The following is a 13,277-nucleotide window of genomic DNA, read 5'->3' on the forward strand; positions in this document are numbered from 1 at the left end:
ACCAGTTTATTTCTCTCGGAGCTGGCGGGATGCGGTGTTATACCCTGTGTACTACTCGTGTATTTTGTCAGTTGGATCTGTCGAATTGCAGGTTTGGGATTGTCTTACAAAGTTTCAAGTTATTTTCCATCAATGTCAATTCTAATTCAGACCCCATGTAGTTTTTCTTTGTTCTTCAGGGATAGGCAGTTCCTGACACAACAGGCCAGCTCCTTGGCATTGTTCCGATTGCTGTCTCAGGAAAATATTACGCTCGACAGCAATATTACAAATGGCGTAGCTTATATGTTAAGAGAGTTTCTCCCTTTCTTATTCGAACTTTGAGCTAGGCAATATCGAGGCATTTCATTAAATGTTAGAAGTTTCAATTAAAAATATACAAGATTTTTTGGTAGTGGGGCAAAGTGGAAGTTCGTGGGTTGGGGGCCTCCTCCATGTACATTGCAGGGGGGCCCCCTCAGATTTCGTTACTCTACTGTGCGGAACTGTACCACCTAATAGTGATGTGTCTTTCTGCCCAGAAACCTGCAAATGGCACAGCTGTCCAGCAGCATTCCTTGGAGGTGTTGTGAATTAATACAAAAATAAGTTCATGCGGAGGCCTAAATCGTTGCACTTTTTTGGGTGAATTGGTCTGACACTAGCAAAACACTTTGGATAAACGAGAAAACAATACATCACACATAGCGTAATTGGTTATCCCATACTCCTTACAATGTCTACTTCACACAGACAGCGGGACATCTCCTGCCCTTCACATTCAACTTGGCATACTGAAGCATGTATCACATATGTCCCTACAAAGGAAAGCAAAGGTTCCCCTCCCCTCAAAATCATATTCTCCTGCAACCGCCATGTGCCTCTTTGAACCTTCAGTCTCGGGGGGTGGGGAGGCTGAAAGAAATACACATGATCAACCTGCAGACATGCCTATAGAGCATTCCAACTGGAGACTTGAGCCTCAAATTAGTCACTCACTTCTCATGTAAAGTGATGGGCAAATCAAGGGCAATGGAACCATCCTGAACTCAGTCCTCGCACATTGCAAGTGGGTGGGTTAACCCCCTGGACGGCACAAAGGACAGGAGCCAACATCTTCCAGAAAGACATACAGTAAGATCTTCCTGTTGGCCATATCAAGCTGTGTTGGTAAAACTGACCAGAAACAGTGATGACACCTGGCCAAAGAAATGGCAATTCTAGTGTGTAAGTTCACTTAGAGGTGCACCCGATAGCTGCACCCATAAAAGAAAACCAAGCAGAAAAAAGGCCATGTTGTGATAAAGGACCCATTTTGGCCAATTCCATTTTGCATAACTTTTAATGGGGATTCAGATACAATATTATAGATTTTTTTTAAATCTAATCATGACTTATGAGAAAAATCAAACCTTTGTATGTACCTTACTTCATGATTGATTAACAAGGCCTCCCCCCCATCATGGGTAGACCATGAATCAGTGACAACAAAACAAACACATTGCAGGTACAAGTCCACATCTCGTTAGGAGATTTTCAGATCACCAGAGCAACCAGCATAACTGGCATGCGCCAATCTCGCCAAGGGACCAGAGGATCGCATGGGTCCTTGCCCCGTCAGCGGCCTGGCTGTCCCCCCTCTCGAGCAGAGGTGTGCCATTCTGGCAGGGCAGTTTAAGGGGAGATTAGCAAAGCTGCTGCCAGGGACTTAATGACTCTGAAAGAATAGAGAGACTGTTTCACATTCTGTGACTACTATCTTATCACAAGTAAATAAGAAGTGTCAAATAAAGATATAATATTTTTTGTTCAGGTCTGCATTTGCTGAACTAATCAATGCAGAAGGACCAAATATCAAAGTGATTAACTTTCCAATTGCATAACGCAGTCCACAACTGCCAGAAAGATTATAAATTGTGTAGTGTAGATTGCGTAACCCAATACACCGCCCACAAACATTTCTTTTCTCAAGCTCCTTAGAAGTCAATTGCTGGTCAAGGGCCCTTGAGCGATCACTTGACACAAAGCGATACCAATGGCAGTCCTGATGGTCCACGATCACACTGCAGGCCATTTGCTTGGTAGACTCCTTCCAAAATCCTAGGTCTTCATGGTCGATGGATTGCTGGAAATGACTTGTTTCTTCACTGAGAAGTACTCTGCAAGAGTCAAGAAAGTACAGTGAGTTACAAGACTGTTGCCTTTCACGTCTGATAGAAGTTGGCATTCAGAAAAAGGCAGCAGTTTCTTAAGATGTTTAAGATGTTTTGGTGGGCATAATACAGCTTTTGGTGGAAATATGTCCAATTCAGTAAGACACAATTAACATCTCTCTAACTGCCACCAACATTGGTGTCTGTAGATCAAAGCAGGTAGGGAGTAATTTCTGCCTCATCAGAATCCAGGGCAGGTCCCACCTTGGTTGAACTGCAAATGCAAGCTGGAGGTAGCAAGGCCTGGGCTAAAACCCTCTCATGCTGCTTTACAGATTCCTGGGAGCCTACCAAACCTTCATAAATGTGGAACTGGCACAAAACAACAAATATGTACGATTGTGTGAGTCACCCTGATCGGCTCAGAGAAGTACAGATTCAATAAAGTTCATTAATCAAGCTACTCCCGAGCTTCTTTTAAAAGCTGTAGCAGGTTCAGACATGAAGAGCTTTCCCCCAGTGCTACAGTCTTCCCTGCTGGTGAGATCACGTTGTATGAGGAACACCACAACACAAGGGTGCGGTCAAGAGCCCTTCTGAAGACCGATTAATGGGCAAAAGCATTTTGTTTACATTTATGATGAACTAACAGTTGCAAATACATTTTACAAAATAAATGGTTTAAATTGATAGATTTTTCATCCCACCTAAAATCCTCCATCACTTTAAAAGACTGCATAGCCTACTTCTGCTTCAGATTATTTGCTATAATATTGGGCAAAATATCCATTCATTTACCAACTCATTTGAAAAGGGATGACACAAGTCCTTACCTTTGATGTCCTTCTGTCTCTTCTTGCCTTCTTGCTTCTCCTTATCGACACCTCCATTTCTTTCCCTCAACACCGTCTCAGCACAGCATGGCCGCTGCCCTGCCGCAGTACAGTGAAGATTCTTATTGCCATCTAGCCACTGGCTTCTATAGAATGCGGGTACCTCGTGGTAGCCCAGCTCCTCCCATTCCAGCATGCCAACCGAAGGAGTGTCCCTTACAAAGTCAAAGTTCCATTTCCTGCCAGCCAGCTCGATGTTGTTCCGAAGGAACCGCTGAAGGTCCTGCTGCAACAGATCATGATCCACTGGACCGAACAAGTTCCTACGCACCCGATAGGCCTGGGTCCTGGTGTTCTCCTCAGGATAAACAGAAGTGTTCAGCTGCTCGCCTTGTTTACGGATCCTTAGTGTTTCTCTAAAGATGGAGACAAACGTGTATGATCAGACTCGGGAAAGACTTGTAAGGCTAAATATCAGAAAAGATAAATCAATAGAACCCATAGGCCTCATGTTCAAAAAGTCTTTGCATTCACCATCACTCATTTTTCCTGAGGTGCATTGCAGGCATCGAAGATGCAGAATGACTCCTACGTACAGTGAGAAAACGCCTTGGAAGGCAGGCCATTTTTGGGGGGTTTTGGGACCCTTTACACAAGGTACCTACTGAATAAGACTCCATTGCTTGTAATGGAGCCCCCCACAGTGGTATCTCCCATCAGAACAGGCAGGTGGGGGGGGCTCTTTAAATAGGGCATATGGTGGTCTGCTTGGATGGCCCTAGTAATTAACAGGAGTGGAGATTAATCAAAGCATTCCATCCATAACTTTGTTTTTCCCAAACAAATCGATTCCAGACAGTGGTTAATTTGTGCCAGTGGTGGCCTATTGACATATTTTTGGGACACAGGACTTATTTAATCAGAATTCCATCCAGCTCAAAGGAGAAAGGCAGAAAAGCGTACAGACGAAGAAGAGAAATACAAGGAAAAAAGAGAAAATGGGGAAAAGTATGGATGAACATGAACCTGCAAGAGTCAGATCAAGAAACAGGAAGTGTAAGGTGGTGCAAGACAAAGTCATGAGAGGGAAAGTCAAGACCAGGTATCCTTTGTATTTAGCAACCCCAGAACTCAGCAGCAGGCTTCTAAAAAAATGTAACCCATTCACTTTTTGTATTACAAATTAAGCATGGATTTAGGGTCTTGAGGTCCACTTTCCTTCCTAGGAGATTTTAGATTTGAAAATTGTCACTTGTATGCTTCTAATCCCCAACTGAATGCGTTTCCATTGAGTAGTGAAAGAAAATGTGAACCTCAAGTGTCAAAGAAGTTGTTAGAAAAACACATCTCAAATGTTATAATTTTGTTGGTGTCCACAAATATATCTAAATTACTTTTTCCACATCAATTTGCACTTCAAACTGTTACCTCATGATCTAGGTGTAAGTGGTGAAGCAATATGGAAACGTGCAACAGTAGTCCAAATGTATATACTCAGTGAGATAAAAAGTTAGGTTTTCCATGGCAAATTATTTCCATGAAAATGGAATCAATGGATGTTTTCTACCCTATGGATGTGGAATGTATGGCGCACTGACAGCTAGCATGTGTAAAGGTTAGAAATGACTGTCAATATCATGGATTTATGGAGAGACATTCAAGAACTGTGCATTTTGTGTATGAGAAGAGTAATCGGAAACCTCTGCAAAGAGTAGGTCCAAACCACAAACCAGGAACTGAATGCCTTCAATTGTTCATCTGGCCTCATTTATCTGTCCTCGAATTTTTGTACTTCCCATCATTGGCATCTGGGACTTTAATTCAACTAGTTCAATTGGACTGAAGGAGAGGTGCAACTCACAGAATATATGTTTGTGAAAAGGAAGGGCAGGACTAGAAACATGCTGGCCACGTGACACGTTGCATGCATCAGAGATACAATTCACACCAAGTGCTTCAGCTCTGTATGTGATGCCCACCATCTAACTGCATATGAACTTTCTAGATGTAGGGTATCTTAATTCTATGCAGCTTTTCATCACTGCTTTGGAGTCTATTCTGTTGGTCTTTCATACATATGTAGAATAATATGTGCACAAAGAATGACAGCAGAGGAACTTCACAAGTCTCCTTCTCCCAGTCTGTAGATGTTGCACCTCTACCACTTAACCAACTCTTAGTCATACCCCAATAACGAGCTCTGACAACTTACATTAATTTAATTCTATTACATTGACATTTGAACACTGTTGAATGATTTATTAAAGCCAAGGATTATTCCTCTATCTCCCCTTGGCCTAGCATGCGTATACTTCCTGAGTAAAGGAAGGTGGTTAGTGTGTAGCACTTCTTTTCACAGAAGGCCTCAAAACGGACTTCTGCAGTCCTTTGGTACTTCCTTCTCCAAATAGCACTAGTGGTGTTTCGAATCAATGTCACTGCAATATGCTCTGGAATAGGCTGTGTTTATGGTGTGAAAATGCAACACAAAAAGATTTTGGATGCAATGCTGAACATTGTCAAACATCCACCCCCATTCACAGATCTGGCTTTAATATATCGTTTTTTGCTCCCCATGCCACCCAACTTTAGACTCAGCCATATGAAAATCAGCCTTGCCCCAGCTCCCCATGGGAACAGTCCAGCCTGAACTGCCAGGCTAGGCCAGGTCCTCCGTGGACTGGAAAAAAAGCATCCTAGGACCGGTTTTTGCAGTATCATCCCTCATCAGCCAGGCTAGCTTGAAACCTGTGGCGTAGCGAGCATGGGACCCACGTCCGGTATACTCTTCCCACTTAGGACAAAAATGCAACACAAAAAGATGATGGCCGGAATTTTGAACATTGTCAAATATTCACCCCCAGGCACATCGTCATTTCGCTAGCCACGCCATTCCAGTTTAGACCCAGCCATATGCTGGAGCAGGGTCAAGACTGATTTGCACATGGCTGGGTCCAAACTGGGGTGGCAAAGTGTGCAAAAAAATGATTGATTAAACCCAGATCTCTTGACTGCGGATGAGTGGTTCAAATGGTTCAGCACTCCATCCATCATCTTGTTGTGTTTGCCCTTAGTGGCCAAGGGTATGCCCAGATGTGGATCCCTGGCTCGCTGTGCCACTGATTCAAGCTGGCCTGGCTAATAAAGGGGGGGTAGGGGAGGGGGGGGGGGGGGAAGAGAGATACTCTGAAACTGGTGCCAGGATGCTAGGTTCTGGTCCAAGGAGGGCCGAGCAGTTTGGGCTGGACTGTTCCCATGAAGACCAGGGTCAAGACTGATTTGCATATGGCTGGGTCCAAACTGGGGTGGACTAGTGAGCAAAAGAACGGTGGATTGAACTCAGATCTCTTGACTGGGGGTGAGTGGTTGAAAAGATGCAGTACTCTGTCCATCATCTGTTTGTGTTTGCAGTGTCTCTGGTGTAGCTGGTTCTTTTTTGATCATTTATTTGCCCTAAAGGAATTGGTAGTTTCTTTAGGTTTTGCTTTAGCACGATATGAATGCATAGTCATGCGAATGCGGTTTGTAGAGAGAAAATTATGTTTATTTTCAAGATGAGAATGTTGGTTACCATCTTTGAAACACTTGAACATTTTATTTCTAGGCAAGTTGAAATTCTAATATTGTTGAGTGCATTGTTCTTTTCCCTTTCTCATTTGAAGACATTTTTTCTTTTCTTATTGTTGAACATTGTTTTAATGACTAGCACCTTAAAGAGACCACTGCAGTGTGCTGACGAGCCCCTGTATCTCCACAGGGCCGTTTCTAGGTGTTTTTCCACCCTAGGCGAGAATTGAAAAATGCCACTCGACACCCTTTTACTACCATCACTCTCTCCCCCGTCATCCAGGTTAGAGAGGCACACCCTCTACTGCCGAACTAGGTTACTCGCATTTACTATCAGTAAACTCACATTTACTATCAGTAAACACAATCACAACAGTCAGTCCTACAAACGACCTCAATGAAAGGCCCAGGCCAGACCGTTACGGTAGCCATATACTCACAGAAGAATGTACACAGATGTCCAATAGAGCCTTGTGTTTAAATACCACTGAGGCGTCAAGTGCACCTCGTTTTTAAAACCAGAATCACCAAAAAAATAGTAACTTGCACCATCTTCCAACTAGGCCAGACCTAGTGGTTTTGCCAACGCTTGTTTTTTTCACTGAGGGATCTGAAATAGTTAGCATCTACCATTGTATCCATTTAATATAAGCTGATCACAACAATTAAAAGATTTCCATGTCAGGGAGATTATAGTTCATGATGCTCAAATCTGCGCTAATCAGAGACTATGGCAAGACGTTAATAAAGTTTGGCGTACAACAGAATGAACTGCTTCTTGGTGCTGTGAATAGAAGTTATTGACAAGCGTGTGCATGATACCACTATGAGAGTAATCCTGACCAGAATTTGAGCCGGTGCAAGGCAGAATACACACTTCGCCATAGTTGACAAGTGGTTCCATGTTGTGGAACACCTTCAACCAATCCCGGGTTTGCGGCCACCTGTACATTGCATTCTGGGATTTGTAGTCTTACTTTTAACAGGGAAAGCACTGGCTCAAAAATCCCAGTGTGGACATGGACATTGGCCTAAACAGTCACTACCGGATGACACTAGGCTAGTGGTCAGTTATTTATTATTTTTTTTTTTTACAGAGTTTTATATAGCGCAATCTTGACCCAAAAGTATTGTGTATCAGAGCGCTTTACACGAGCACAAGTTGCGTTACATCATGAGGACACATTAATTTTTGTTAGGCACGAATAGCCCATTATTATGATAACAGGCGCAAAGTTCACTGAGCTGCCAATATTTCAGCCCAGAATTCCGAAAGAGAACAATAACCATTTTTAATAGTTCAACTAAGGGCGGTCTAGGGGCTGAACAAAGGGAGGTGTGAGGCGGAAAGACAAAGCAGGTTTTCATTAAACTTCGCAGTAAATTGTTGCAGGACGAGCAACCGTTACATACTTAGTGACATGCCTGTCGATGAGGGAGAGCTCCATGCTATCCGAGAAGTCTGACTCCATTGTACACATTCAGGTATGAGGGCAGGAAGAACAGGCACTGTATTCCGAGTGGAAGTTGGTAAACTGAGTTCACTTTCACGACAGTCCTCTGATGTGCCCCGGCCCTGCAAACTCCATTCTCTCCCCGAACCCAGGAAACTTGTTTACCGCCTCTTAGTCTGAAATTCAGCGGAAATATTCTGGGGCTCTTAGAGTCTCCCGAGTAGTGTATATGCGTGGTCGCCATCTTGAAAGGAGTGATTTGTTGCTGTATTTTAAAACGGGTGTTACGCCAATTACCTTGTTTTTTCTAAGTATGCTAGCGCTTACGTGGGGTATAGTGTTCAAGAAATACAATAGTAAGTATTATTTGTCCGGAGGAAAAATGAAATAGAATTAGATTTCAAAATAAAGTGCATAAAATGGTACACTGAGCTACTATTTAATTTGCAGAAGCATTTATAATAACGCTTAGGCAGCTAGTGAAGGCCAATAGGCCGAACAGTGGAACCCCCTCACCCTTACGCGTACTAAATTTGAAACTCTCACATCAGACTATGCAAAGCTAGTCCAAGATGGCCTCAGAGTATACATACCACCTTGCGCATTTGTCACCATAGAGCTACGCCCCTTTACTCTGATGTAGGGCAACTCAGTTTGCCGTTGCTAAGCTACGGAAGCAGCTGGTCAGTGTGTGCGGCTTACGTTTTCTTTTGCACAAATACCCACCTTTTCGTTCCCCTCCAGGGTCGTTTCTACCATTAGGCAAGACTAGGCGGCCACCTAGATTTACTTTCGTAGGTTCAAATAAAAAAATATCCCCCTTTTGCCGCCCTAGCTCTGTTGCCACCCTAGGCGGCCGCCTAGTCTTGCCTGATGGTAGAAACGGCCTTGTATCTCATCAGTTACAGTGTAAGTTTGTAGGACGCAGAGAGAAGCATGTATTGTGATAAACACTGAGAATATGTAACCGATTTGATTGGACAGTCTTTTTGAGTACTATGTGTATTTGTGTAAAATGTTAGAATTTGTGCGTTTTTAGAGCAGAGATTTTGAGAGTACTCTCTCAGAGAAAGATGTCTGACTTTTCCTGGATCCTTCCCTGTGAGGCGACCCCATGCTGGTTCGTCTTCTACTTCATAATATTTGATCTATTTGATTGCCTATTAATTGGAGCATCCACATTCGGATTATAAACTGACATGAATCTGATTTTTACCTTCTGTACACCATAAACTTTGTTTTTGGGAATCTTACTTTATTGGTTTACAATATAACAGGTCAAATACAACAGCCCAGTGGTTCCGGATATTCATTAGGCTGGAACAAAAGAACAAAGTAAGTCTGACGTAATATTAGAAAACAGAGGAACACATTAGGAGCAGTGTCACAATAATAAACATCACTGTCCACTCTCCGTCCCATCACCCATGCGCCAGTTATCCTCCTCCAGCGTCCATGGTCCTCTCTCCTCCTCCACTGTGAACACAATCAATTACCTTCATGGTTCAATACTAAAATATGTGTGTCCTTTTTGTGGAGCCTGGTGGACTTCACATAATATTTAATGAATTGATTTGTTGACCAGGCTCAGGTGTGGAGCACCAAAATCCAGGGGCGGTTTCTCCATTAGGGCTCTGGGGCTGCGCTTAACTGAAATTTCTACACATTCCTGCACAAATATTAAATAGATCGATTTATTTAGAGATACAGTTGCCTCTCTAAACAAATGGATGTATTTAAGTCTGGGCTATCTGTCCCAGGCTGCCTGCCCTGCCTCGCCCTGAAGTGGTAGGCAGGAGCCAGGCATTCTGAACTGTGATGCAGGGCTTACCTTTCTAAAGCCCTTCATTGCCATTGTAGTCTATGGTAGTATCCACTGTAGGTCAGTGACTCAGCTTTATGGCTTCAGGCGTCTGCGTGACTCCAGACATCCGTCATTCACAGGCATAGATCTCACCCTTACCCATTCGTCACACATACGAGTGGATGCATGCACGTGTGGTTTGGTGCCTGGTCCTCGATAATGGTAAGTGTTAAAATACTGATCTTGTGTTATGTATATTGCTCTGACTTCCCCCCACTGTAACACCCCCAGGCCCTGGCCATACGTTGCTCTCCCTGTTAGAAGTGGAACTGCTGTATATTTTCCTTGCAAAATTGATCCAAAAGATGAACAGGGTTTTTGTTCCCTTGTGAAGTTGATCCAAATATCGGAGTCAAGCGGTAAGGGAGGAATAGGTGTTTATAGTAAAGACATTTATCTGTTCTATGGGATAAAACTGGCCCCATCTTAATGCCCTTAACATTAATGACAAATATATAGATTGATTTATGAACAATGAATGTTAAAAACGTTATGAGGGGCTTTGATTGAGAGCTCTGGCGCGGAGACTGAAGTTGGCCTCTCTGGAGAGCACACAGACCAAAGCTCATGCATTCCATTTGCAACTGAAAGTCTGTGTAATTGTGCCTGAAGAGGGTACACAGATGTCAAAATCTTTTCAAGGCAAAAGCAGAAGGAAATAAATTGCTGAAATGCGAGTGAGTGCAGTATATGTTTGGAAGTGGTGATGTGAGGAAGTGCATTCTAGGAAAAGTGAAAAAAGAGAGTGTTGAAGAGGAACGAGTGGCAGTTGAAGATGTGGAGAGAAAAGGGGCATACATATATAACAAAGAGCACATAATTGAAGGCCAAAATCCCTTCCACAGGCAACAATACTATTTAATTCACTGACTCACAATTTCAGAATTGAAACATTGGTAATGTTAATTATTTATAACAAAATCATTGTTGTTACTAATTTATCTTATACAGCGAACAACCACTGTCAAAGCTAATCATACTGATAGGTTTTAGGTGTATGCCAGCTGCTGTGTTATATTTCTGGATGCAATTACATCTCAGAGCGAAACCAAAATACTGGTCGGGTAGCACACTACCAGAATCAGAAATGTATTTCACATGTTCCCTTTTAAAGAGACCCCACTTTTTTCAGCCCATTTAAAGCCATATTTGCCCATATTTCTATATGACTGATTGCAGCCAGCAGCTGTGGGTTATTCCTGAAGCCTGATAGAGCATTTGCTTCCAAAGATGATGCTGCACGCGATGCAAGACACTGGACAAGCACACACTTTACAAGGGCTAAAGTTGTCGCGCTGAAAAATTTGCACATCCCAGAAACTGTTGAACATATTACTGCAGTAAGATACCTGGCAGTTTTTCATGTGTTTAATATTTCAAGACTATACAGTCACAATGCTTAATAAGCCTTGCTTTGTCACTAAATTAATTTGCTTCAAAATACACCATTTACCAAAAATGTTTCCTCATGAGAAGGACCCACCTGGTCTTTAGGTTTGCCCATTAGGCCTGCTTGTGTCGCTCGCTACATAAAAAAGTCATACCCAACTTTCTTGCCTCACCACTTTCATCTGTCACCAGCCACTACTGCCAAAATCGTTAGGGGATTAACAACTCTCCTGGTCAATCCAGAGAAGCTCTTTACAGGTGTCTCATTTGCATAAAGAAAAGTGCTCAGACAACCAACAGCTTAGTTCGCTCTCATAGCGAATTTGCTAAGTTCATTAGAAAATGTTAGCAGTTTTCAAATGTGCAATTTATTTCCAAGAGTACAGGAGTCACAAATGCAATTAGTTTGCTATTTCATAACATTCACTATTTTGGGGAACTTGCAAAGTTCTTGGCACATCACGCTCCATTTGTGTAACATCAAAACTGAGTGATGCCAACTGAGAGCGAAATGTCCTGTGTTGGTTAACTGTTGAGTATACTGATTGGAGAGCCTCTTTTCATTTCAAGGTGTTTCTATATGGGGTAAAATCTTCTTTTGGTTTTCTCTAACAATTCAGCTGAATGAAAAGGTAAAACTCTCGAAAGGCTAACGCAACACATGCCACCATCCGACCTGAAATCAAGAAACTTAATAAAGCAGGGCAGCAGACAAGCCACTTCATGCAATCAATCCAGAATCTGAGAGAACATCCCTCCTTCACATCACCAGTTCAGAAAGGAGCTAAACGTATCTCTTCAAGGTGCTCCTTTCCACTCACTGATCGGAAAATCACTGCTCCATCAACAAAAGCACTTCTCCACCCACTGTGAGAATTGGCCTTTTCCCACTGGTATATATTAGCAGGTTTGACCAACTTCAATACGACTTAGTCCAGCCGTGTACTTTTAAAACCAGTTCTAAGGCGAACCCTTACTCTTTTGAGGATCCATCTCAACTTCAGACATTTCTTCGTCAACATCGCTGTGAGGATATGGAGATTGGTGCTACAGCCGAAACACGATTGCTGTTGTGATATATTGCTCGTTATTATGATTAACCACGTTTTTTTCCCCAGGTACTATATGTACTTTGTGTAATTACTCATATAATCTTCTCCCCCGCCCCCTTTGTATATTGGAGTATTTTATCTGTCCTCGTGTTCCCTTCCCTTTGTTGTTATACACTGCCTCCCTTTGTAGTTCATGGTAAGTCTTATGTTGTATCATTTATCTTTTGGTTTTACTGACTATGCACATCAAATGTTTCTCTATTGTTTAAGCCTATAATCTTTTCTAAGTTCTTTGTATTCTATGTCGACGGGGCCGAACCGGGTTCCATCTTCTTTAGGTGCTCCATACTCTTCACATCCCCGGGATGACTTTCCTCCTCATTACTGTCATTTTCGCAACCGAGGTATTTTTTTTACTTCCTGTGTTGCCCCCCTGTTTATATCTTTTAGGGGTTTCTTCCCCATTATTTTTTCCATCTGCTCATCATATTTGTCTTTTTTATACTCTTCTCTTTCTCTAGTAGATACTCATTAGGTTTTCAAATATGTAGTTTATGTATAATTCTGTGGTTATCTCATGACTTCTTGTAAAATACTGCTTAAAATAATAAATAATGTCAAAGGTTTAAACAATCCCATAAAGTGACTACGGGTTTTATCTCACCTTTCTAGATTAAAATGCCACTTAGCATTACTTCAAGAGATCCATCTCACAGATGTAGAAATTACCAAGCTCAAGAAACAATGGGTGGGTGAGCTTTATTGTCCCCTCACGGTTCTACACAAAAACGGTGCGGTAATTTTATGCCATAAATGTTTGAATATCTTCCTTGTTTCTCGGCAGAATGTGAGGAGGGTAGCTGGGTTTTGGTTTAACTTAAAATTGATCACGTCACTTTCACAATTATTAATGTGTATGGCCCTACACACCCGGGCCCAACCTTTTCTCAAAAGATTAAACAACATTCCACTGCAGACTTCATTTT

General features: G+C 42.4%; 1 protein-coding gene across 1 annotated transcript in view; it reads right to left on the reverse strand.

The window, feature by feature from the left end:
* Window positions 1-1,277: 1,277 nt before the first annotated feature.
* Window positions 1,278-13,277, reverse strand: part of LOC146854903 (uncharacterized) — a 47,837-nt gene continuing 35,837 nt past the window's right edge. The window contains exons 2-3 of the mRNA XM_085652322.1: window positions 2,966-3,381; window positions 1,278-2,138 (exon numbers count right to left, since the gene is read on the reverse strand). Of these exons, the coding sequence (XP_085508448.1) occupies window positions 2,080-2,138; window positions 2,966-3,381 (475 nt within the window). The 3' untranslated portion in view covers window positions 1,278-2,079. The remainder of the gene's footprint in view (window positions 2,139-2,965; window positions 3,382-13,277) is intronic.

Source organism: Triturus cristatus, chromosome 4_1 (genome assembly GCF_964204655.1).
Source record: "Triturus cristatus chromosome 4_1, aTriCri1.1, whole genome shotgun sequence".
NCBI lineage: Eukaryota > Metazoa > Chordata > Amphibia > Caudata > Salamandridae > Triturus > Triturus cristatus.